The sequence below is a fragment of the Echeneis naucrates genome, chromosome 19, assembly GCF_900963305.1.
Source record: "Echeneis naucrates chromosome 19, fEcheNa1.1, whole genome shotgun sequence".
Taxonomy (NCBI): domain Eukaryota; kingdom Metazoa; phylum Chordata; class Actinopteri; order Carangiformes; family Echeneidae; genus Echeneis; species Echeneis naucrates.
Window position 1 is genome coordinate 1,586,717 of NC_042529.1, and position 24,960 is coordinate 1,611,676.

Below are 24,960 nucleotides of genomic sequence, written 5' to 3' on the forward strand. Positions count from 1 at the left end.
AATCACCAGATAATAAACCTGAACTTGATCTATTTTCAGAGTAATGTCTTTACATTAGCTCATTTCTTAACCTCAAACAAGCATTAAACATTTCTAATTAACAGGAGATAAAAAAAAAACTTAAATATGTTGCATTTTGACACGTTTCACGCTTTTACTTTGAAGTCCACATCTTTGAATTTCCGGTATGACTCTGGTTCACTTATTCAACTTAGAAAGGACCTAAAATCATCAAATAATTAAACATCAAACTTTAACACTAATTACAGTCAATTAAGTTGATTCTTGTAAAAAATATAAATTGGTATTCTTATCAAATTTTTATTTTCAACATTCAAGTCTGTGGAAGGAGCATGGAAACAGTTAATGAAGGCCAAAAGCTAAAAATGAATGGAGTTTCAGTTTTATTTTAATTTTAAAGTGCTATACAAACATATTTTCACTGTACAGGTACAGTTAGCTTCCCTTAAGAAGTGTCATGACTTCCACACTGAATGGATGCTGCAACACGTGGACATTTCACTCAGTACATAATGTCTAATATACACTCTTTGAACAGACAGCTGAGGTTTGTGGGGTGAATATCTGGGCGGGTGGCGTGGGACTGACGGCCCGGCGTGAGGAAAGGATCTCTTTATTGCTGGGTAGTCGTTAATATGCACAAAGCAGCTATGCTGCTGCTTTCTGACTGCGCTCTATGGCCATCCTCTCCAGACGCTCCGTGTAGAAACCATTAAAATCCAGCCTGTAAAAATACAAGAGCTGAGTTACCAAGTTATCCAAGTAGTTTACAAAACTATTCAGACAGTTTATCTTAATTATGCTCTTTTAAAGTTTGAAGATTCTTTTGGGCAGTGAAAAGGGCAGAAGGACAGGCAGCGGTATGCTGAAGGTAAAATGCATCTGAATAATTAAATTAGTCTTTTCTGTCAATGAGTGAATGTGTTTAAAACCATTAAAACTCTCCCGCAGCGGCCTTCATGCAGTAACAAAGTGATGCATCAGCTCAGGTGTACCTGTAGATGATGCTGATCATGCTGTGTTCACAGTCATTGGTGCTGTAGATGCTCAGCTTGTCCAGCAGGTCCAGCAGCAACATGCTGAAGTTATTGTCAAACTTGCTGATTGCTGCTTCGAAGCCTGCGTCTGACTGGACGGCGTCCACGTGCTCCACCAAGAACTGAACCAGCAGGAGACCACAAACACAAAATCACTTGTTGGAATATGTTGTATTGTGCATACCAACGTGTGCTACAGTCGGGGACAGATCAGTTAATTAGAGGGGAGCAGCTTGCCTTTGTGGTTGGTCTCTTCTTCTCTGCCTCCTCTGTGTGCTCGCTCTGAGTGGGAGGCCCGTCCACAGTTCCCTGCTCCAGAGAGAGACGCTCTAACCTCATGCTCTGAGTGAAACGCTGAAACAGCAGAGATGCACCGACTTAGTAAAAGAATATGAAATCTGCCTGTTACATGATGAAATTTGTCTTCATCTTCACAAACCTGCATGCAGTTGGTGAACATGACGCAGACTGACATGAGTTTGGAGAAGATCCTGAGCAGCTCAGGGTTGGTCAGCATACAGTCCTTCAGGCAGTTGTCCAGGAAGCTGGTGTGATGGCAGAGCACGTCATCGATGTTTGATGCCTGCCGAAAGAGAAGCAGGGTCATCACAACCAAGAACACTGAGGAGAAGTCAGATCTCAGCGGAGTGATCGGGACAGGAGGATGTCCGCTGTCCAACCTCACCGTCTTCAGGTTGTTCTCCATGTTGTGCCAGGTCGGCTCCATCACCTCAAACATCATGTAGTACTGGATGTTCTGTACAAAGTTGAGCATTCGCTGCCGGAGGGCGAACGCAGCAGCAAACCTGGAACAGGAGGTTTAAACATTCAACTCTACGTTAGAGCTGGGTGTGTGAGGAAGACAGGATCATCATAACAACCAACCATGTTATCCTACAGCCTTTTCTACGTCAGCTCACCATTTGGCAGAGTGCAGAGAGTTCTGCCTGAAGTCCTTATTGCTGATCCACACATTACACAGCAGCCTCTCCACGTGTTTACAGTAAAACATGTGTCGGAACAACATTTGGTACCTCGTCAGAGCTTTCCTGGAAAACCAACACAAATGCAACAGTTACTCAGCTTTATTTTAAATGTGTAAAGAATGGCGACATTTCACGTTTGTTTGTGTGATCTTAATTTTCCTCTTATCAGGGTTGGATTCTTAAGTTTTGGCAGAGACACATTATTGTGTGGATATATATATATATATATATATATATATATATATATATATGTGATTTATAAAAAACTGGCTGTTTTGCCCACCCCAAACTGAGAGCTCAGGGCTTCTTGTCTCTGCAGCGTGGAAGCCGCATCTAGGTGAATATCAGCAGTGGGGGGTGAATGCAGACACCTCCATAAGGTGTTAGACACCGCATGCCTTGATCTGAAATTGGTCAGATAAGCAGCCAATAATAGCTCCGTACTTGCCATCATACTGAGTTATCAGAGATTTGTTGGTGACTTCAATGCTCAGATTAGTTTAAGTAGCAGCAGAAATAGGAGTAAGGAGTAACAGAGTGAAAAGAAAAATAGAAGAGGAAGTAGAGAGTAACTAGTAGATTTCCACAGAGAGAAAACAAAGAATAGGGGAACACCAATTCTGAGCTGAGTTTCACCTTTTGTGTTGTCATCCATCTTTCTCTATCATTTCTGACTGCTGCCATCTTCTCGTCACTGTATCTGTTCCTGCTGCTGAAATTTTCCCAGTAAAATGACATGTTTTACTCTGCTGCTGACTCAGAGACTTTCAAAAAGCTAAGCAGATGTGCCTCTGAGATCACTCCCCCTATCACACGTATCCTGAGCCTCAGCGATTACAACTCTGACTACGATGTGTATGAATGATTCTGTTTGAGGTGGCGAACCTGTTGATGATGAGCGAGAGCGGCCACTTGACAATATAGTCGAAGGAGAAGGCCTCCAACCCGCTGAGCGCCACGTCTGTGGAGTCTGCGTTGATGATGGCCTTTTCTTGTTTGGTCTCGATGGCCAACACGCGCAGCAGCTGAGTGATGACATCATGAGGCATTAAATCAATCTGTGGAGAGAGCACAGGAAGTTCAAACATTAATCAGTGTGAAATAATATGAGTAAACATGAAACAAGTCTGAGTCCAGGAAGACTACAGGACTGCACAATACTGGAGGTGGCAGATCAGTGAAGGAAATCTTGGAATTTAACAGTGATATCACATACATCAGTGGCGTTCAGCGTTTTTTGGATGAGACTCCTTCAAACCAAATTCTTTGACCACATCAAATGAGTTTTCTTCAATTTGTTTCAGTATTTTTCAGAGGAAATCAAATAATCCAGTTCCTCATATTTAGATATAGAGTGTAGATCTCTGCCCACCTTGAGGTCATCTTTGAAGGGGTCTGTGTTGGCTGTGCTCATCCTCAGAGCCAGCTCCAGGAGAGCTTCGAGTCTGGGAGGGACGATGTCGTCCACCGGCTTCTTCAGCTCCTCCTCCGTCAGATCCATGAAGTGCACGAAGAAGTCGCCTTTGTCCATCAAGAAGTAGTGCTTGATGGATCTATAAAAAAAAGGTGGTTGATGGGAATGCATGCAGATACTTCTTCCCCGTCTCTCCATTAAAAAGCAAAACAGAGCATCAACTGTTCACCTGAGGCGTGAAACCAGCTCCTTCTCCTCCATGAGGAAGTCCAGCAGGACTTTGCTGGCGTAGTTGTAAGCCTTTTCGATCTGCTCCACATAGGCCCTCTCCTTCAGGGTGTAGAGGACCTCCTTAGCATCAGGACAAGTCACATCTCGGCCGCACTCCCGCACCACATTGAGGTATTTTCCTGAGACATTATCAGGAAAGTGATGAATGAGTTTAAGAAGATCCTGGAGTGTTGCATGTGTTTTGTCCTTTTGTTTACCTGTGCTTAATATTTTGTCTGCCATTTTCTGCAGAAAGGAGGGAATGCGATGCTGCACGATGGTGTATCTCTGATCCCAGTACTTGTCGTTGTAATCCTCCTGTATCTTCTCCTTCTGCAGCTCATGCTCCTCCACCATGAACTCACTGTCAGCACAAATATCACACAGATATTAGATTAAACCCAAACACGAAGCAGAGGCTGAGCTGCATCAGTCCGAACCTGTATGGATCTTTGATGATGCCTCTGTAGATCCACTTCTCCAGAATTTCAAAGTAAGGAACGCTGGCAGCTTTGGTGAGGTAGAGACACAGCTCCTGAGCCTGGCTGTCGCCGGTATAGTTGAAGGTTCGGTCGTGGAGGAGGCTCAGCGTTGACCCACCCATACACTCTCCCTTGTCTACAGAGGACGCTGCAGGAAAAGGGTTTTTTCGTTTAAAGACATGTAATGCATTTTTAAAACTTTCCCAACCAGCTCATCCTTCCTCTTCTCTCTGTCCTGTTCACTGTCTTCCAACAATTTGTTGTATCAAATAATGAAATGGTCAGAAAAACCACCTACATGTTTTTCCCCCCACATTAAATATTAATGTTATATTCTAAAATTAAGAGAGGTTCAACAGTTATGGAGCTTACTGTCCTTGAAGCTGGCTCAGAGCGCCCTCTGATGGCTTCACTGAGCATTGAGGTGTAGTCCATCTAATAAAGAACTTCCTAAAAAAATGATGTAGTCTTGGAGGAGTTGGTCCAAGGAAAGCTGGAAATTATGGTTTTGCCTCACTCCGTTCGTCTGAATTGGATCTGCTCACCTTGAAGTGTTAGTGAACCTGCTGTCGTCGTGGCAGTTTTTAAGTTAAGCTTTGCATTTTGACACGACAACTGCCTTTACTGCCTTTACTTACCGATGGACGCCAGTATCTCCATGGTCCTCATGGTAGGCTGGATGTAGAACCAGAGCTTCTGCAGGGACAGCAGGCCCTGCCGCTGCAGGTGCTCCAGCTGAGTGACCAGGATCAGGTACTCCTTCATCAGGGTCCTCATGGCCGCCGTCAGAGCGTGGTTCACCTGGCCGTACTCAAAGGACGACTTCTCCTCGATGAAACTGACAAACAACAAATGGCACCATTTGACAAATCTCGTCTCCTATTTGTTCTGTGACATATCAGTGAAGCATGTTGTCACACTCACCGTGTTATGGTGGAGTAATATGATGCCACTGGTAATATTCTGTTCACCAGTTCTTTGATTGACATGTCCAATGTGGCGTCAACGATGAAGGAGCGGTTCTGCCTCCCAAGCACAGGCTGAGCTGTGATGTCTCGCCCATCAACTCCAATCAGGACAAAGAGCAGATCCTCCACCAGAGCTTGTTCCTGAGTGGCCATGGGCAACGTACCTGAAGACAGGTGACAGCAGCAGACAGGACGTGTACTGAGCCGGCATCTGACTGCGTGCAGCAGAGGTGAGCCTGAAAGTCTGATCCGACTTACCAATGGCCACAGGTGGATCTCCTGCAGGGGTGGGGCTCGTGATGAAGTCTCCGAGGAGCGCAGGACGGTCGTACACCCAGTTAGGAAACACCGGGTTGGGCTGGGTGGGGTTCTTCTTGTTGTGCTTGTCCCTCAGCATCTTCCGTGTGACTTCAGCCGGCTGAGGAGAGACAGAGAGGGATAATGTTGCTTTGTAACTTCAAGAAGTGTGACTAACTGTTTGTCAAGTTCAGAGCTTTATGTGAAGAAAATGTGAATTATGACTTTGAGTTGTTTTGATCATCTTGAAGACTTTAACTCCAGGAAGAGGAAAGCCAACTCTGCACAGTAAACAATAGAAAGCATGTGTCCTGATAGGATAGAATTATGAAGGTAATCAGAGACGATGTAGAAATAAGAAACGCTGATCTTCTTTGCTGCTCACCAGAGGAGCGTTGGAGCTGGCTGTCACGTTGCCCAGCTTCTTCCGCAGCTCATCCAGCTCCTGCATGGACATCTTGGTGCTGGTCTGAGGCAGAGTATAGCTGGTGGTTGTGGTTGAACTCGTGTTTGCAGACGACTCGGACCTCTCTTTGGCATTCTGCTGCAGGAAATGGAGCATCTGAGAAGAGGACACAACAAAGACATGATTTAAGATGGTGTAATGACTGTTGATCAGTTCATCATTTAAATGTCTAAAGAAATGATAAAAGCAAATTCAGGACTTGGTTTTCTGGGGCCTGCTGAACATCTGCTAAAGTTGCCTTGAGTTTGTTTAGGATTCATTACCTCTTTATCCTCACAGAGTTTGGACAGCAGATAGACCAGCGGGTCCAAGTTGCGAACATTTTTGGACTTGAGCTCCTCGTACTTCCTCAGGAAGTCCTCAGGGGTTTTAGAGAACTCTGCTAGTTTGACCTGACAGAGAGAAAGAAAGACAGCTGGTATGAAGAGTGAGAAACAGAGAAAGTTTAGCAGAATGATTTTCACAGTAATATACAGCTGTCTGGTTTAATCTCTGTGGCTTTCCTCTGCTTGCATCGAAGCATGACATTCTGAGCATTCCAACTCCTTTAAAGGAATTCACAACTTACACAGTAACATTTCTAATCAAAGGAGCCTTTGTTCAAAGAATGAGCTGCAGTTTGAGAGCAGCAGGCAAATATAAGACTGGTGGAAACACAAAAGCATCAAAATACACTCACGCTATCGTCAGGTCCACACAAATTCTGCTGAAACTCAGCTTTGAGCATGTCTATAAGTTCAGCTGACAAACACATTGTGTTGTATGGTGATTACTGGAGCTGCTCCTGCCTCAGGACATTAGAAATATGGACTTCTCCTGTCTGAAACATTTTATTAAAGCATTCTTAAGGGTTTCCAACCTTGGCGCTGTGAGCAGACACTGTAGTGGTGACATAAGGAGTCCTGTGTTTCTGCAGTAAATCTATGTAGCCTTCAGCTCCGTCACCTCCTCGGACGTGAAGCAGACTGAGCAGCTCGTTCACATCGTGGTGGATCCTGAACTCACTCATGGCTCAGGCGGCTGGAATGCAGATGGTCCCAAGTTTAACCCACCACTAGTTTGATCTATTAACTGGTTCCTGTTGTCTGATGATCTAAGTCCTGGACAATTAGTCACCTGAAGGCTTAAGGAATGGAAATATACTGTACATTACAGAACTATATGTAACAATAGTTATCTGGATCTAACTGAACAGCATTAAGATTTGTTAAATGGAGTTTTGCTGCATGTCTGCTGGTCCAGGCTGATCCACAAAAAGGATCAAACACACAACCCACAATCACAACAACCTCACTGTGATGTTATTACTGAAAAACATCTGAAACGCTGTGCAATCGACATCACGACGGCCAAAGGAAAATATTTTAGGCTTTTAACACTACAGCTGTTTGAGACTTCTCAGCCCTGCAGGTGTAGAAGAGGTTAGCTAACCCCCATTACAGCTACACAACATGAACAGAGGACTGACTCACACTGACGACCATCACACACAGCTTATCTTAGCTCATCCCGTACAGTAAGTGTCAAAAGGCTGCAGCTGACGGTAGTCCATGCTAGCAGGCTAACTGGCCTGCTCCATTAAAACGAACGATGCTAACGGGGAGCTAGCGAGCACAAATGTTGACTAAACGGCTTCATTAACGCAAAGACAGTCAAACAAAAGTCTGAGCAGCGTACCTGTGAGCAGGGTCCACAACAGAGCAACAACAGAGCAACAACAGAATAACAACAGAATAACAACAGTAACGCGCCAGCAGCCGGTTCAATTCTTCTTCTTCTGCTGCTGAATTCTTCGCACTAACGGTGTGACACCGCCCCCAAAGGTCAAAGGTGACGCTGCACGTTCACCCGCCGGCCCGTCACGAGCACAAAAAATAATTTCATGAAACATCTTTTATTTCGTTTTTCCACCAAGTCAAAAAAATATTTACATCCCCATCACACCGGCTGTAGAGAGCGAAGCAGCAACAAATACAATGTCATAAATAAATCCCAGCGGTTTTTATTTCCTAAACATTGAAAATATGTGACAGCATGATATTTAACAGTTTAACCCAACACAACTGGAAAGACAAATTCAACATAGCACGACACAGTCAGTCATACAGGTATATGGTACAAATTTCCATAGTAACCCGGTTTAAAATAAAAAGAAAACAACAAATAAAGTCCTCAATCTTGAATTCCACTGGAAAGCTTTTATTTCGAAAAACCATGACATGACGGAAGTAAACAATAATCACGTTACAACCCGGAAGCGTTTGCCTTCTGTGATTAACGTTTGAATAGACAAGAATGAGCCATTTATCCCGTGAAGAAACCGTCAAAACGCGATGCTGCCCACACCGTCCGGCCTCTGAAAGCCACATTCGGGTCTCGGTCTCCGGCTGCGCGGCCCCCGGCGGTCCTCTGTGAGCAGCGACGCCCCGATGCCCGCCGCCCCGTCCCGGAAAAATCCGCTCTCTGTGTTTACAAGTCCGGCGGACAGAAGCCGTTTCCCCGCAGCGGGTCGTTAGCTAGCCGCGCCGCTGCTGTGACTTCTGTACAAGCAAGAAGAAAGCAGAAGCATAAACAAACAGAAACAGAAAAAGAAAAACAACATGGCTGAGCTGCACGTTGTGGAGCCGAGCGGTACCGGCACCATAGAGCAGCCCGACCACCGCGACGTCCGGGGATCCGTGCGCCTGGCGTCGCCCACTCTCATGGTCCCTCCGCGGGGCGGCCAGCTCAGCCCCGGCGGCAGCGGGGGCGGAGGAGGAGGCGGCAGGTCGGTGTTCGGGTTCCCGGGGAAGAGCAGCCCCAGCTCCCCGTCAGAACCGGCGGACAAACCGGGAGCCCGCTGGGTTCGGCTCAACGTCGGCGGGACTTACTTCATCACGACCAAACAGACGCTGTGCAGGGACCCCAAATCCTTCCTGTTCAGACTGTGTCAGGAAGACCCGGACCTGGACTCCGACAAGGTGAGTCCATGTGTGCAGAGCAGACCCAAAAATCAGTAAATCTGCCTGTTATTGGGATATTCACACAGATACGGTTTAAGATCAATATGAATACAGTTAGTGCTCACAGTCCTTTAAAGATCCATACTTTATGGTTTAAACACGCAACCCACCAGGACTGAAAGCAGAAATGATCAGATCATTTGGATCAATAATTAGTAGGTATTTTTATTAAGAAATAATATTAAACTACGCCTGAATCTGCTTCTCACATGTGAATATTTTCAATCTCTGTTAGTTCTGTTGTTTAAAGGCCCAATATTATATAAGCCAAACACCCATGTCTATTTTGATTATAAATCTGGTCTAGGTTCTCTGTTCATCCAGGGAAAGTATCAAAGGTTGTCAGATAAAGTTAAAATATAGAAGCCGTTTCCTCAGCCTCCCACTTAGAGTTTGACTAAACTAAAGGAAAATAACAGAGCAGCTCTGCTCTTCTGCTCTTTCAGGACGAGACAGGAGCCTACCTGATAGACAGGGACCCCACGTACTTCGGCCCCATCCTGAATTACCTTCGACACGGGAAGCTGATCATGGATAAAAACCTGGCAGAGGAAGGTAAAACGTTTTCGTCCCCACTGCGGCCTTTTTAAACCAAGCAGAGGAAACACAATCCATCAGAACGGTGAGGTCTGACGGTTTGGTTCCTGTTTCAGGGGTTTTGGAGGAAGCGGAGTTCTACAACATTGCCTCTCTGGTGCGGCTGGTGAAGGAGAGAATACGGGATAACGAGAACCGGACGTCTCAGGTACAGAAAACTGAAGGACCAGGTCGAGACCAGCTGAGGATACAGTTGGTGGATGAACCTGGGCAGCCCGTCCAAAAACATTTTGTTCAAAGCGCATTTATTTATTGCTAACTATTGATGTTGTGTTGTTGGCGGTCTGTGTGTGTCCCTCAGGGCCCCGTGAAGCATGTGTACCGGGTGCTACAGTGCCAAGAGGAGGAACTGACACAAATGGTGTCCACCATGTCGGACGGATGGAAGTTCGAGCAGGTACACAAAAGGCTTTTTTCAGTTTTCACTTATTTCAGCATCACTTGGACATTTATCACCAAAACAGAGCAACTGGCAGCATCATTTTAAATGTTCTTGACTGAAATGTGTCTGAATTACCACTGAATATATTAACTCATGACATTTCAAAATGAATCATGTCCTTTTTTTTGCCATATTATGTGTTTTTATCACAGCTGTCATCATTTATTAGTTAAGAACGGGAGATTTTAGGATCTTTCAACTGCTGTTGTAACTCTTGTACTTTTCTTGCGAATGTTCTCAGCTTATCAGCATCGGCTCCTCATATAACTACGGCAACGAGGACCAGGCAGAGTTTCTATGCGTAGTTTCCCGAGAACTCAACAACTCGACCAACGGCATCGTCATCGAGCCCACCGAGAAGGCCAAGGTGAGCAGATCACTTTTGTTCATGTTTTTCTGACTCACAGTTGAGCTGAGGGTCAAATATGAGGACAGGAAATGCTGACCAGCTGTAAAAAAACTGGTCTTGGTGATCACGAAGTTGGAAGAAGATACTGATTCATTTAGGAGTCAAAGCCAAAAGGATCTTTTTTATTTATATTACAAGTCATATTTTTTATATTAGTTATTGTGAACAGACGTCTCTGTGTTGCTGCTGCTGCTCATTCATTTCTCGTCCGTCCTCAGATCCTTCAGGAACGAGGCTCACGGATGTGAAGAGACTCCTGAGCCCAATACAACTTTATCGACAAAAACAAAACAATGTCATGAACATTTTCTCCATGAGTTTACCCCACTCCCTCCATCCCACCAACATCATCATCATCATCATCATCCCTCCTCCTTTGGCGTGCCTTTCCACAGTGGGGGGCTCCCATGACGCCCTCCCCCCTCCCTCCTCTCCTGTGCTGCTGATGGCAGCTTCTCAATGGTCAGTGTGACGGTGATGTGGCCTCCAGAATGGAGGTCCCAGCGGAGAGTTACCACATCATCATCATCATCATCATCATCTTCATCACCCTCCCTGTTAACAGACAGGATGCTCGCTCGCTCTCAAACATTTGGCTCTCTCGACTTAGCAGAAATCTCCTCAGGACTCTCGAAGGACATAAAGGAACGAACACACACTGACTGAGCCTCTCTCTTTAACCCATCCTGTCTCCCTCCCTGCTGGCATCTGAGGCACGTCGTGGCACGACAAACCAAGCCAGGAAGTCCAGAGGTGGAGGATGAAACGGATCCGAGTCCGACCTGGCGCAGCATTTCCTCCTCTCTGTTGGATCTTTTTGAAACATCTTCAACGAGTGACAGATTTTTATCTAACAGACACCGTCTGGTCTTGGCTGCTGGACCATCATGGCATCCTGCTCCATTTTGTCTCCTCTTCTTGGGCCTGATCTGATCTGTTCCCGCAGGGAGAATATTTGGGATATTTTAGTGCAAAACAGAAGAAGTGAACTCAAAAAGACTACACCTGTGTACAATTTATCAAGGCATGTGAGGAATCTATATAAATCTATATAGGCTACATGATGAAACTATATGAAAAATTGAATGCAAATGGTGTACTTATTGGTTTCTGTATCATAGTTGTCATATATTTACATATTCTGGTCGGTGAGTCTATTTAAACAAAAGAGAAAATATCAGTTTTCTTGAAGGTTTCCCGCCAGCTCTCATGGGTGAGTCTGTGTATGCAGTGCCTCTCTCTGCTTTCTGTCCACCACCCAAATATCACAAGTCTCTCTCCGCTGCACGTTTTCTGTAGTGTTGCTCAAAAACACTGAGTTTTTCTCTTAAATATACTTTGATCTCTTGCATATCTTAAAATTGTAATTAGGGACAAGGAAAACTACTCGTTGCCATTTTGCCCAGACCGGTGTGGCGTGGCAGGGGATTGGACTGTGGCCAGTCTGTATGTTGCCTCAACCCTAACCCCCCCTCGCTCCTCCCTCACGCTTCTCTCACCCCGCAGCCGCCTCTGTTGCCGCCAAATGGCCGTGTCGTCTCATGTCCTGCAGCAGCTGTAGCAACTGTGGCACAAGCTGTGTCGTGCTTTAAAGCCCTGAGATACCTGAGCCTGCATTTGTCGTAGAAATTTCCGTACTGTCAGTGAATCTGCCACATAGGAAGTGTCCTCAGCTTCCTGAGCTTCGGAGACAAGCCTTTAACTCAGACATTTAGGGACTTTGGTTTTTTTATTTTTATTTTTTCCCGTGCCAGTCGCTGGCACAGACTGGTTGCTGTTGTTTTTACACCTGTTCCATCACATTGTAGCTGACACCGGCCTGCTTCTGCTCCTTTGAATGGCTGTCAGGATTCAAACATACAAATATAGGCTTTATAATTATTAGAAAGAATATGCAACAGCATTCTGCAACCAAAACTGATGCAAACGTGGATTGACCAAAACAAAAAGTATCTATCAGAAGTTCTAATTTATTTATTGTATAATATTTGATAATTATTTGTCAGAAATCAGAAATGTCAAAGACTCTTATTTCAGCTTCTCATTTTTGTATCCACTAATATTGAACTGAAGATGTTTTCTTGGACTCTGGAAATAAATAAGTAGATTAGTTGGTGGCCCTCAAAGAACTGTAGAGCTGCAACTAATCGTTATTTACATTTTTCAGTGAATCTCAGAGTGCCAGGTGACGTCTTTAAATCTCTTCTCTTCTAAAGATGCTCATTTGAAAAGCTGACAGTGAATTTTTGACTGAATGAACTCTAAATGTCATCAGACGTGAACGTAATGTTGTTCCCAGTTGGAGCCAGATTTACACATATCAGACAGAAAATGGAAACATCTGACTGTTGGCCATCGTGCAGACTGAAACTCCCATTTCACTCACTGCTCCTGAAGCCAAACAGGGCGTCTCCACATTGATCACTTTGTATAAAGAGCATATTTGATGCAGTTATGTTATATCAAGCATGAAGAGTGCTTCTAAACCTTTGCTGTCGTCCTGCTCCCTGACGTGTTCCGTCGCGCCTCAGAAACTTCGATGTGTTTTATTTCGGTTTCTGGAGTCGTGAGCTGAAACGTCACTTTTTTCCCTCCCTCTCTCTCCTTCGTTGTTCTCTGGGCCTTTTGCAAAAAGCACCTTGGGTGTTGTTTCCCTTCGTCTGTGTCCAGTGTTGTGCCTTTGACCTGTGTTGTGCACAGTTGTTCTCCACCTTTTTATTAGAAGGTGCCTCTCAAACCTGGGAGGCCCCCACCTGAGCTAAACTGTGTTTCAGTGAGAGGCAAGCCAAACAAAACTCATCACGTCCTGCATTCATTTCACTTTTCTTCCACACGACTATAAATGACAGCTGCTTTCTTTGTGCCATCACATGGAGCTCCCTCACACTCCTGGAGGTTCTGCTGTGAACGCTGGTGGTTGGTTGGCACTTTTAAATGGATGGGAAGCATCTGCTTTAATCTTAGTAAAACTCCAGCAGTGCACTTTTTATCAGAAAATCGATTAGACTCTGAACTCTGTCGTTTGGCTTCTTCTTCCTGTTTTTTTTTTTTTTTTGCTTTGTTTGTTTTTGTGTGTGTGTGTTGGTCTTTTTGTTGAGTTGCATGCTGACATCTTTTTCAATTATCCCATCTTTAGATGTTTGTCGCCAGCCTTTACAGCACTTACTGTTCCCGTCACCGCTGTGACCCGGTTTGATCTTCAGTGCGGTGGTCCCCAACCTGGGATAGGGAATTAGTCAGAATCAGTGCAGGCTCTCAGAGGATGAACCTCATTTTTTCATGACTAGATTCCATAAAAGCTGTTGGCTTTCACTTTTGTCGTCACTGTATTTGTGTTTAGTGCCAATTAGCAGGTGTTATCAGAGGAGGACACTGAGCGAGAGGGTTAACAGGCAGACGGGTGATAGCAGATGACGGAGCTGTTAGCCTTGTTGGTGTTTTTAGCGTTGTTTGGACTTAAAGTTGGCGTTCGTTAAAGTTCCCTGTCTGTTGTGTTGAGTGCTAAAAGTGACAAAGCTACAGATTCAACCTCTTTGGCTCGACTCTTCGCCTTGTTGTTGTTATTATTAGGCCGGTATTCGTGATCCCCAGAGGATCCATTCGACTCTGTACTGTGCTGCTTTTTAAATGCTAACATGGCTGCACATTCAACTTCTTTTAAAGTCTTTAGCCTCTTTGGATGTTTTTTTTTCTTTAAAAATACTCAAAAACAGGGGAAATGATAGCTTCCTCTGAGGTTATACCGTTAAGCAGGTTGGGAATCACTGACCTCGTTGAACTTTTGCAGTGTAATTATCTCAATATTTGACTCGAGCAGCCATTTTTTTTATTTCTTGAAGAAAAAAAGAACATTTGATAATTAGTTTTTACTTTCACCTGCACTAGCTAGTCTACACATAATGTGCAATTTTAACAAATCTGCAAAAAAAAAAAAAAAGAATAACAATAATAATATATAAATATATATATCTGTGTTGTTTGGGCACGTGAAAACATCAGAGCATGCATTGTTGTAGAGATTACGATGTTGTGTACTGGATTGTGTCTGACCTCTGTGTTAGTGCAAAGTGTGTGTGATGCATGGTGGGGGGGAGCAGAGGGACGGCATGGCTCTGCGGGTCGTAGGTGTAGATTTCTTGTGTGGAAAAGTTGGTCTACAACGCGACATATTCTCTACTCACGTTCTGTTTCCTTGTTGTTGTTTTGGTCGGTAGATAAACAATAGCTATCTTTGAGCAGAAATGAACCCCCCACCCCCCGTCCACCCTTCTGCTCTAACTTTGGTTTATACAGCATTTATGCGACCCCCCCCCCTTCTCCATCCAGCCCTCCTGCCCTCCCTCTGCAGGTCAACACATGAAATATTTTTATATATTTTTTTTATTCATGGGTCATTTTTGCCAGTTAATCTGTAAACACCTGCATGCGTTTGTGGACATGCACATCTGTACACTCATTTAGACGTGCTGGAAAAAAAGAGTCACCTATTTACACTTTGTGTTCATTTATCAACAGTATTGATGTCAAAATGTGAATATTGTCAATGAAGACTGTGGAGAAATGTTTGGAAGCTGACAAAACATTTTTGTTCCAATTGTTTGTTTCACTTTTATTTATTTTGTATTTTTTGAATTTTGTCTACCAATGTTGTTTCTTTACATGTAAAAATTTTAACGAAACCCAGTCTGGTTTTTAATCATAAAATGTGTCTGTGTTTTAAAATGAGGTGTCCTTGGTATTTTTTGTTCAACAAAGTGACACATCCGACCATATTTATCTTTCTACATAAAATCATGTACATATATTTGCATGTATTTTGCTAAAACCATGAAACTTGGATGGAGTTCACAGAAATACGTGATAGAAAACAATAAGTGCTTTGTTTTTAGGGGGTCAGTCACCCAAAATATGTAAATACAACAGTCATTTTCATGTTTAACTTTCAAACATCTTCCTTCATATTTGCACAATTTATTGAATGTGACAAAATTTTATATGTGCCAAAGACAGAAAGGCACATTTATGAGAAACTTTTAAACTTGCTAAAGAAAGACAGCATCGTTTCACTTCCCTCTGACCTCCGACCACATGTGGTATCTCGTAGGTGTGGTCGGGTGTCAGAAAGGATTCATATGAAACTCAGTGAAGCATCACAAAGAGCAGAATACTGACGACAGTTTTTCCTGCTGATAAGCTGTGAGAAACTTCACTTAAAGTTTTTATCTGCCGCTCTACAATAATCAGGAAACAGGTTGTTCACAGGTTTAGAAGGTTTTCCTGATGCACAGTGAGAGATTCACAGGTAACATGGGCGACACCACGTGAAATGAGAGCACACTATTAACAGGGGAACGTTGCACAAAAGGAAAGTTGCAATGTCCAGCGTCCAATCAGAAGCATGCCAGAGTGATGACGCACAAACTGCATGAGCTGAGTTAGACCACCAAGATTCAACATCTACTGCTGCATTCATGTAAAATGCATGAGCTGACTTTTTGCATGAATTATTGAAAACTTATTTTGAGTTATTGTTTTGTTGAAGGAAATAATGTGTCAAGGTCAGTGCGTCCTCACAGGACATGATGTTCTGTCATTGTGGGGAAGATGGGGGTGGTTGCATCAAGCTACTGTCATTTTCTGCAAGCTGTAACACGCAACGCTACAGTTTGTTTCAAATATTTTAGTCAAAACAGTCGAAATATGTGGCCACATTTGTCTCATAGCACAAAAGATGCAACAATAATTAGCAAAGGAGAGTAAAAATTGGCCTGTTCCGTTAATGATAAGACAATAGATAAATAAATGGACTATTTTTACTTCAGTTCTATGCAAAGTAAAACTCAGTGACTTTCCAGATTTTCAGATTCATAATTAGTTAAAGTTAGTTTATTTTTTAACATGTTTCATATGTAATGATAATTAAATGTGTAATTAGTCCAGAAATAGACAACAAAATTCAAAAATACACTTTCAGCGGATACGGTTTTCTCCAATATGATGAAATAAAATACTGGTATTTAAATGTGATATTGCTGACCCCCCCGGGCCCCCGGAGGCTCCTCCCAGCTCGGACGCCGCTCGGTCCCCTCCCACCGACAGAAGAGCAGCAGACCTCCGAGGCACCGATCCGGAGCCGGGGGGACCCGACAGACGGTGTGAGCTCCGGCAGCAGGAAGATCTGAAGGTGAGCCTGTTTCTGTTTTTATTCTGCATTTTTAAAAAGGGCTGAAATCGCTTCCTCTTTGGTCCGAAAGTGCCGAACCCGTGACACAAAGGAGCAGACCGGCCTCAGAGCAGAACAACAAGCATGTTTCAGGAAGTCTGGGCTTTTAGAGAAATGAAGAAAATAATCATGATGATAATCAGAAGAAGAGCAGCGGAGAAGCCCGTCGGATGAGCCCGGGCTGGGTGGACCATGTCCGGACTGTCCGTGTGATTTTCTGCCGAAATGAAGAGCGGCTGCCACGTGGAGAAGATCCAGGAGATCCAGGGAGATCCAGGAAATCCTTCAGATCAGATCCAGAGAGATCCTTCAGATCAGATCCAGAGAGATCCTTCAGATCGATCCAGAGAGATCCTTCAGATCCAGAGAGATAAAGAGAGATCCGTCACATCCAGGGAGATGCATCAAATCCTTCAGATCCAGGAAATCCTTCAGATCCAGAGAGATCCTTCAGATCCATCAGATCCTTCAGATCCATCAGATCCAGAGAGATCCATCAGATCCAGAGAGATCCATCAGATCCAGAGAGATCCTTCAGATCCTTCAGATCCATCAGATCCTTCAGATCCATCAGATCCATCAGATCCATCAGATCCAGGGAGGTTGTTCAGCATCACTCTTCCTCATCAAAGGATCCGAAATCCTCTGAGACTCTTTGGATAGTCTGAGTGGGAAAACAACAACAGCAACAACGGTTTGTTGGTTGAATCAAGAATTTGTGTGTTTCTGAATTCCACTTGGTTTTTTATTTTGGGAACAAGGAAGATGAATAAATCCACCTGCCAGTCAAATACTGAAATCTGTCAGTCAGTTCATCGGACGTTTCTGATGAATGTGGAATTCATGACTTTAATTGGTTGAATTAACCAAATGAAATTGTAGTTTTCATTTCATGTTCTGTCATTTATAATTCAGAGTTTAGATGTGACTTGTTCGGTTCTGCAGCACTAAAAGAACAGAAATGTTTAAAATTGTTTGGGACCTTTGACCTCAGAGTTCTGTCACTCCCCCGCTGTTCTCAGAAACACGACCTGCCGCAGCGTTTCTCTGCTGGTCGGTGCCTTTTCCGATTCAGATCCAACATTCGCACAAAGGCTCCTTCATCCGAGCGCATGTTGGTGTCATGCTCCTCTGATTGCCCGCGCACACCAGAACTCAGTCTGTCCTGTAGACATTTAGCTCTGAAAGTCTCATTCTGTTAAAATTCAGGCCCTGGAGCAACAACAGGAAGCGGCTAAATCCTGCTGCAGCCTTTGGAGGCAGGAGCTTTTCAGCATTTTATGCATTAATGTGCCAACATGCCATTTTTTCCATTTGAAGATGTGCAGGCGGATTTTTGTTTTTATTACAGTTAACTCCGATCGCCTCCAACTACGTATGAAAACTGTTTGGTTTGTCCAAACTCACTCCTGTTCCTCTCCTCTGACCTGACACCAAATGAAAAAGGTTTTATAAGTTATCCCAAGAATAAGATGAATACAGAAGTTTGTACAGAAATTCCTGGTTGTTGAAACCTGCAAATCTCAACTTCACGGTAGATAAAAGGTGAAGAGTCATCAAAGTTATTCTGGGAAATATGAATCTCTGTAGAAGGTTTCCTGGAAATCTGACCATTGTTGGGATTTTACACTTATACGTCCAGATTTTAACCTTTAAAAAGTTAGAGAATCACTGAGGCCAACAGGGTTCACCCTCTGAAAACGACGAACATCAGATGAAGCTTTCATGGCAGAGGAATAGTTGTCCGAGACAATCTGACGGATTGTTTGCTTTTGTCGTTAAAGGTTTCCTGAAAGGTCGCTGCTGGAGTTTCAGTGACATGGGCAGCAGAAGAACTCACACACCCTGCAGAGCAAACACGGGAGTCGGGCCTGAACTGCCAAGCAGAAGATGACTCAGAGAAATGGAATCGGACGGACACGTGAACGCGTCCTGCACTCGGAGGCCGACGGGGTTCGTGAGCAGGCCATCGTCATGGAGCATGAGAAGGTGCAAGAGGCCCTCGACTGTGAATCCGAGGAGGGGGAGCGGAGAGGGGAACGAGGACAATCTGTGGCTGTAGCAGCTCCAGATGGTGGCTGGGGCTGGGTGGTCCTGGTTGCCACCATCCTGGTCCTGGCTTTGACCCTGGCCTTCCCCTCCTGTGTGGGACTCTTCTACACTGACCTGCAGAATGAGTTCCACGCCACCAACAGTGAGACGTCCTGGGTGCCCTCCATCATGACATCGGTGCTTCATGCAGGAGGTAACGTAGCAGTGAGGCATGAAACCCTGTGATCTCCCAGGGCTCGCTGTGTTATGTGATATAAACAATCCCACATAATTAGTTTGCACAGTCCTCTTGTTCCTGTTTTCATTACGAACTGCCCTTTAATGCTCCCTCACCTGAAGGGAGTGTGGGTTTCAACCAGTTGTTGCTGTGGTGAAACCAGACTGTGGGACTCTAGACTCTGGATTCAACTCTCTTGCTGTGCCAGTGTTGATTTAAAAATATTACTCCATGAGAAACTGCTGCTGTCTCACCGCTCACACTGCCTTCAGTGTGTGAACACAACAGGAATTCAATCCTTAAAGCTACTGGAGGTCATTCATCAAAGACAACATGGCACACTTATTGTTTTCCACATAAACTTGATTTTAGAAGCACTAGTCCATTTTGATTCAACTTAATGCTCTTTGTGCTTTTGCTGCTTCGGCTAACGCATTAGATTCTTCAGGGAGGCGAACAGACTGTCTGACGTAACTGTCCGGCTTATCACAGTTGACACAGCTAACCCGCAAACAGACAGGAAACTACTGTTAAAAGGAAATAACCAATGAGCTGGCATAACGAGCAAGGCACTGTATGTATGTATTTAAAGATGTAAAGATGGACTTTAAGGAGAAGTCTAGAGGGGGGTGTGTGTGTGTGTGTGTGTGTGTGTGTGTGTGTGTGTGTGTGTGTGTGTGTGTGTGTGTGTCTGTGTGTGTGTGTGTGTGTGTGTGTTGTGTGTGAGATAAGTGCACCCACTTTTTTTTTTTTTTTTTTAAATCAAAGCTTTGATCTTAAAAATGTTCCTGAGCTGGAATAAATGTGACAAGAATCTCAGGTTTATCTTCATTAAACGAGCAGCTCATGAGCCAGTGACCTGAAGGCAGAGACATACCAGTCTGTCTCCATCTCCAGATCACAGCACATTATTATCTCACATGCTGCTCGTGCTGGTTTTCATTTGGATAGTCTTTGCGTACATGGCATGATCTTCGTGGCTCTTTCAAAGTTTGTTAAGACGATTGCATTTCATTTTTTGTGAGCTGCAGCCTACAAATCAGTCTGACAGACTGTAGCTCAGTGAGAAGGAAGGTCACAATGTGAGGCTGATATGTTGAACTGTCTCCTAAAAGGGGATCAATTATAAATGTTTCAGACCTGTGATGCCTGTTCAAGCTTACTTCAGTCTGTTTAATATCCATCAGTACCTTGCAGCACTGTTGCTTGACAACAAAGGCACCGCAATGTGTTTAAAACATTTACCACTCCTCTCTAGTGACCTTTAGCCAATATTACTCTGTATTTAGCTCGGAGGCAACAGGAAACTTCTCACTCAGGCAGAGATTGCTTTATGAGCAGTGACTGAAACACAACGAAAAGAGGAGATGGAAACAAAAAAGGAAAAAAGTAATGTAAGTGAAAATATAAGAAAATAATAAAATATAAACAAGCTGCCATATTTTCAGTACTTCAGCAAGTGCAGATTAACAGGAGTTATGTGAAATATGCAGCAGGATTAAGAAAACAACCCCCTCTCTGCAGTGTAAGCTTTAAACCCGTCTCCGTTCCCCTCTGCATTAAAACTAAGAGCATTACATTGGATCCACAGGTCCCTTCTGCAGCGTGCTGGTGGAGCACTTTGGTTGCAGAGCCACCGTCATGTTGGGCGGAGTCCTGAGCGGGCTGGGAATGGCTGCCAGCTCCTTCACCAACTCCATCACCGAGCTCTACATCACGGCGGGGATTATTACAGGTCAGCAAACATTCAACAGATTTACCTGCTCCATCACCACCGTGGAAAAAAGACCAGGCGGTGAGGTATTCAGCAGATTAACAGCCAGAAAACGGGCCATGCTTTGAATTTATAGATTCAGGATGGAGGAATTAAGCTGCCACAACAAATTTGAGCTTATTATCTGAGGCAAGTTCAGGTCCAGCTACACCCCATGTGATTATTTGACTGCTTGTGTTGTGTTCATTGTATGTTTCGCCAGTTTCCACCCTGATCATTCAGTTTTAAAAGCATAGATCAGATTGGGATGGAAAAAGATCCAGTTCTCTTTATGATGTGTCATTCCAGGACTTGGTTTCTGCTTCAGCTTCCAACCAGCCGTGACAATACTGGGACACTACTTTGTGCGTCGCCGCGCATTTGCCAACGCCATGTCCTCCACGGGCACAGCTCTGGGACTGTGCACGCTGCCCGTCCTGGGTAACTACCTCCACATAGAGCTGGGCTGGAGAGGAAGCTTCCTGGTGCTGGGGGCCGTGCTGCTGAACTGCTGCGTGTGCGGGGCGGTGATGAGGCCCCTCCAGCTCCCCCGGCATCGAGGCCAGCCCCTGATGAACCACGGGCCCCCTCCGCCAGAGGAGGAACTTGTGAGGACGGATAAGGGGAGGGCTAGGACATTATGGAACAGCCTGCTGGCTTCCTTGAGTAAACACATGGCCTTTGATCAGATGTGCAACAACTCTCGTTACTGTGTGTACGCCATCGGCATCACCTGGATGATGCTCGGGTTCGTGGTGCCCCTGGTGTACCTGATTCCCTACGCCACAGCAAACAACATGGAACAGGGCCGAGCCGCGCTGCTGATCTCCATCCTGGGTGTCGTTAACATCGTGGTGCGGCCGCCCATCGGCATCATCTTCAACATGGCCTGGTTCAAAGGGCGACACATTTACGTATTCGCTCTGGCCTTGCTGGTCAACGGGCTCAGTAACAGCATCTGCTGCTTCGGGCCCAGCTTCCCCGTACTGCTGTGCTACGTGGTGATCTACGGGCTCTCCATGAGCGTGGTTGGCTCCCTGATGTTCACCGTCCTCATGGATATAGTGGAGATGAGCCGCTTCCCTTCGGCCCTCGGCCTGCTCGCCGTCATGGAGAGCATCACGCTGCTGATTGGGCCCCCACTGGCAGGTAATGCAACAAAAGGGGGGCGGGCATTAAGAGATCACAGAAGAAGATATGGTGCTGGAGGTAGAAAATGAAATCACTGTTTGAGTCACATTTCTGATTCATGCAGAGAGAAAATGCACATTGTGATAGGCATGTTGGAGAAACCAGTGACAGGTTGTAGATTTGACCTCTGTCTGTTAAACCTGTGAGGGGATAAAAAAAAAAAGTCAGATCTGACTGTGAACCTTCAGAGAGTTCCTGTGACAAAGCTGATGACACTGTAAACAAAACCTGTTTCAGAGTCAAAGAGATTGTTCCAGCTTTGGAGACATCTCTCAGGTTTTAGTGCATCTCACTGCATTATTTACTGAGACGCTTTTTGCAGTCGACCTTTTGATCCTCCAACTTCCAGCTAGTCGCACCAACTTATAAATAGAGACATTTGGATCGGCTCCATCTTCTCTGGTGTGTGCAGTGCACCTTCGGATAAATGCTTACGTAGAAAGTAGCCGTGTGGCACCATCAGTTTAGCACCAGTTTGGTGCTAATCTAATGCAGATCATAAATCAGAAACACCATACACACGTTGAAATGGCCTTAGGAAACTGGACCTGCATATCTGTGCTGGGGTTTTTTGTGCTGTGACCTCCTGCGTCAGGCTGCTGCTGTTTGCAGTCAGTCTGTCAGTCGTGCACACAGAAAAAGGGAGTGAAGTGTGTGCTTCAGTGGACTTTAGTGTCAGCAGAGCAGAGAGAGGGCAGCGTGTCTCCCTCTCAGAGCGGCCTCTGTCTCAAATGACAGGTATGCTCCATTAGTTTAAATGTGACTGCTTCACGGCCAGGCAGTGATGTGACAGCACAGGCAGCCGGTCCGTCTGCTGAAGGCTTTGGAAGGCCGTGCACACAGATTGCACGTGGTCGTTTCTTTTAAATTAATTGCTCCTTTTTATTTAGAAGAAGAAAACAGGAGCACTCTGTAATTGCACTACAAACTAATATGTATTTTTATGTATGCTGATGTATGCTCGCAATAAAACATATTTGAGAATTACTTTTATTTACTTAACAAATGTGAAAAGAGCTATATTAAGCAATCCTTAATTTTATTGGTGCCAATGAATGTCTCCTGAAAAGAGATATGTTAGGATTTGTCCCCATTACAGAAATTTTGAACTTCATCTTTCATATTTGTTGAATTGTTTGATGATCAGTTGTCTGTCTCCATGAGGTCCTGACCCATTTTGGGCCCACCAGCAGTCATACCGTTGAAGAGTTCTTGTTATTATTAACATCATCACACCTATGACGCTTGTAATTATAAGCAAACATTTGATCTAAAAAAGTCAGACACACCAAAGAAACATAAAATGGAGACTTAATTGCTGTTTGTTGTTGCAGGAATCCTGGTTGACAGGACAGGGCAGTACTTCCACGTTTTCGTTGCCTGCAGTGCCGTTGTTGCCTCATCAGCTGTGTTCCTCATGGTGTCGTTTTACTGGCTCGACAAAAAGCAGAGGAAGGCGTTGATTCAGAGTCAGCCAGCCATGCCAGCCGACCCGGCTCCTGGGTGCCAGTATAGCAGCGTGCCCACAGAGGGAGACAAAGACAAGGCCAACGGAGCCGAGTATATCACCAGCCTGTAAACCTTAAGCACACATCGCACTCCTCTTCAGACAGGTCTGCAAATAACTGCTGATGTTTGCCCCAGCTTTCTTGGTGTGACCGGAGTGTGCAAAGTTTGCTTTTGTGTGGCTAAAACCCAAAAGATTTCCCTAAACTCCTACAATCTGAGATGTCATAAAAGCCAGAACAAATATTATGAATTGTTTGGCGAGGTTGGATCCTCCATACCAAAATGAACAGATGAGAACTTACAATGTGATTGTACTGTTTTTTGTAAAAATGCTGCTGATACACAAGCTATCACACGTATCTCCCTTTATCAAGCCAAATGACACACATGAGCCTCTCCTAAAGAATTCATTCAATCATTTCTATACATTTGTGTTTGAAAGGTTCACAGACACAAAAAGCTGAAAGGTTGTCATCATGCAACAAGTGACTAAGTTGTAAAATCCAATCAAGGTGGCAAAAAAGTAGGATTTAGGATATGATAGATTTATGATTTAAAAAGTTGGAGTTATTTAATAGTTTTCTTACTGTCAGAAAATCCCTAAAAGACTCAAAATCAAACCTTAAACTAAACGACAGTTAAAATTTTCTTATTGACATCTGAAATAAGTTATAACAGACTTTGTATTTGTATTAAATTTGATCTTTTCTAGGGATTCCTTGACAAATGAAAACTAGAATAACACCAGCCTCATCATTTAACTGTCAATCACTGCAGATGTGTTATAGTAGACCTTTGACAGAATCTAGGAAAGGATAGTGTGCTTTTTGTGGCTTTTTTTTATTTACCTCAGGCTAAATTTACTTCTCATGTTCTGACTATAGTGAAGGCATTAAATGCTGTATGTTGCGCTGCTTGCACCCACGTTAATGAGTTTCAGTTGCTTTATATCATTGAAGCTGTATACTGTAGACAAAGTTGAATCTTTTGGACGATCACCATCTGAAATAGAAAAGGAATGTACTCTGTAGTGGCAGCGAATTAATCATGCTTTATTTTTTTGTCCAGATGATTTCATTCCGTAATGGAACAGTGCCTTTTTTATGTATTTCCAAAAGATAATATCCAACCAAAGGAGGCTATCACCCCCTTCAGGAACACATAGGAGAGAGGCAGAGGATTTCAAGGTGCAATGGTTTGACCCATTTCATGGGATGATGCTTCGAAGAGTCAGTAGCTGACAAAGTAGCTGCGCACAATTGACGCAATTTATGACACTGTAACTGAATTTCTCTTCAGATCAAATCTATGATTTAATGTGACAAACTTATATTTTGATAAATGAACAGTGGGTGTGAGCAAAGCTATGTTGTCAGATGACAAAGTAAAATATTGATTTCAGGTACGAGCTGTGTTGCAGAAACAAGCGTAACCGAGATGTCTCCATGATGAGAGGATTTATTATTCATTTATCATTTTTAGAGCTTGTCTCACTTTGGGCCAAATACCTTTTTATTATGAAATATTTATATATTATGATCAGAGGGAAAATAAATGTTTGAATTTAAAAACTTTAATTTGTTGTGGTTTTTTTTTTTCTTTGAGTGTAAATACAACAATTTTC

The 24,960-nt window shown here is 44.1% G+C and overlaps 3 protein-coding genes across 4 annotated transcripts; 2 read left to right on the forward strand and 1 right to left on the reverse strand.

The window, feature by feature from the left end:
• Window positions 1–104: 104 nt before the first annotated feature.
• Window positions 105–6,950, reverse strand: tubgcp2 (tubulin gamma complex component 2). Its single transcript, XM_029527720.1, has 17 exons — window positions 6,801–6,950; window positions 6,205–6,333; window positions 5,861–6,037; window positions 5,437–5,596; window positions 5,135–5,342; window positions 4,849–5,048; window positions 4,169–4,358; window positions 3,947–4,092; window positions 3,688–3,868; window positions 3,417–3,597; window positions 2,930–3,102; window positions 1,979–2,107; window positions 1,744–1,864; window positions 1,498–1,641; window positions 1,296–1,412; window positions 1,017–1,180; window positions 105–745 (listed from the first exon to the last, which is right to left on the reverse strand). The coding sequence occupies exons 1-17, from the start codon at window positions 6,948–6,950 to the stop codon at window positions 670–672; spliced, it is 2,646 nt and encodes an 881-aa protein (XP_029383580.1). The 3' UTR covers window positions 105–669.
• Window positions 6,951–8,541: 1,591 nt separating this feature from the next.
• kctd2 (potassium channel tetramerization domain containing 2) lies at window positions 8,542–14,376 on the forward strand. The gene is made up of 6 exons (XM_029528444.1): window positions 8,542–8,901; window positions 9,390–9,498; window positions 9,597–9,688; window positions 9,842–9,937; window positions 10,224–10,349; window positions 10,610–14,376. Exons 1-6 carry the CDS (start codon window positions 8,542–8,544, stop codon window positions 10,637–10,639), a joined length of 813 nt encoding a protein of 270 aa, XP_029384304.1. The 3' UTR covers window positions 10,640–14,376.
• Window positions 14,377–16,466: 2,090 nt separating this feature from the next.
• Window positions 16,467–24,928, forward strand: slc16a5a (solute carrier family 16 member 5a). Of its 2 annotated transcripts, none has more exons than XM_029528494.1 (5): window positions 16,467–16,575; window positions 18,399–18,859; window positions 20,475–20,618; window positions 20,946–21,785; window positions 23,162–24,928. In XM_029528494.1, exons 2-5 carry the CDS (start codon window positions 18,505–18,507, stop codon window positions 23,404–23,406), a joined length of 1,584 nt encoding a protein of 527 aa, XP_029384354.1. In that variant the 5' UTR covers window positions 16,467–16,575; window positions 18,399–18,504; the 3' UTR covers window positions 23,407–24,928. The 2 variants fall into 2 exon arrangements, with proteins under 2 accessions (XP_029384354.1, XP_029384355.1); XM_029528495.1 differs by lacking the exon at window positions 16,467–16,575 and adding an exon at window positions 17,175–17,308 and having other exon boundaries at window positions 23,162–23,406.
• The last annotated feature ends 32 nt before the right edge of the window (window positions 24,929–24,960 follow it).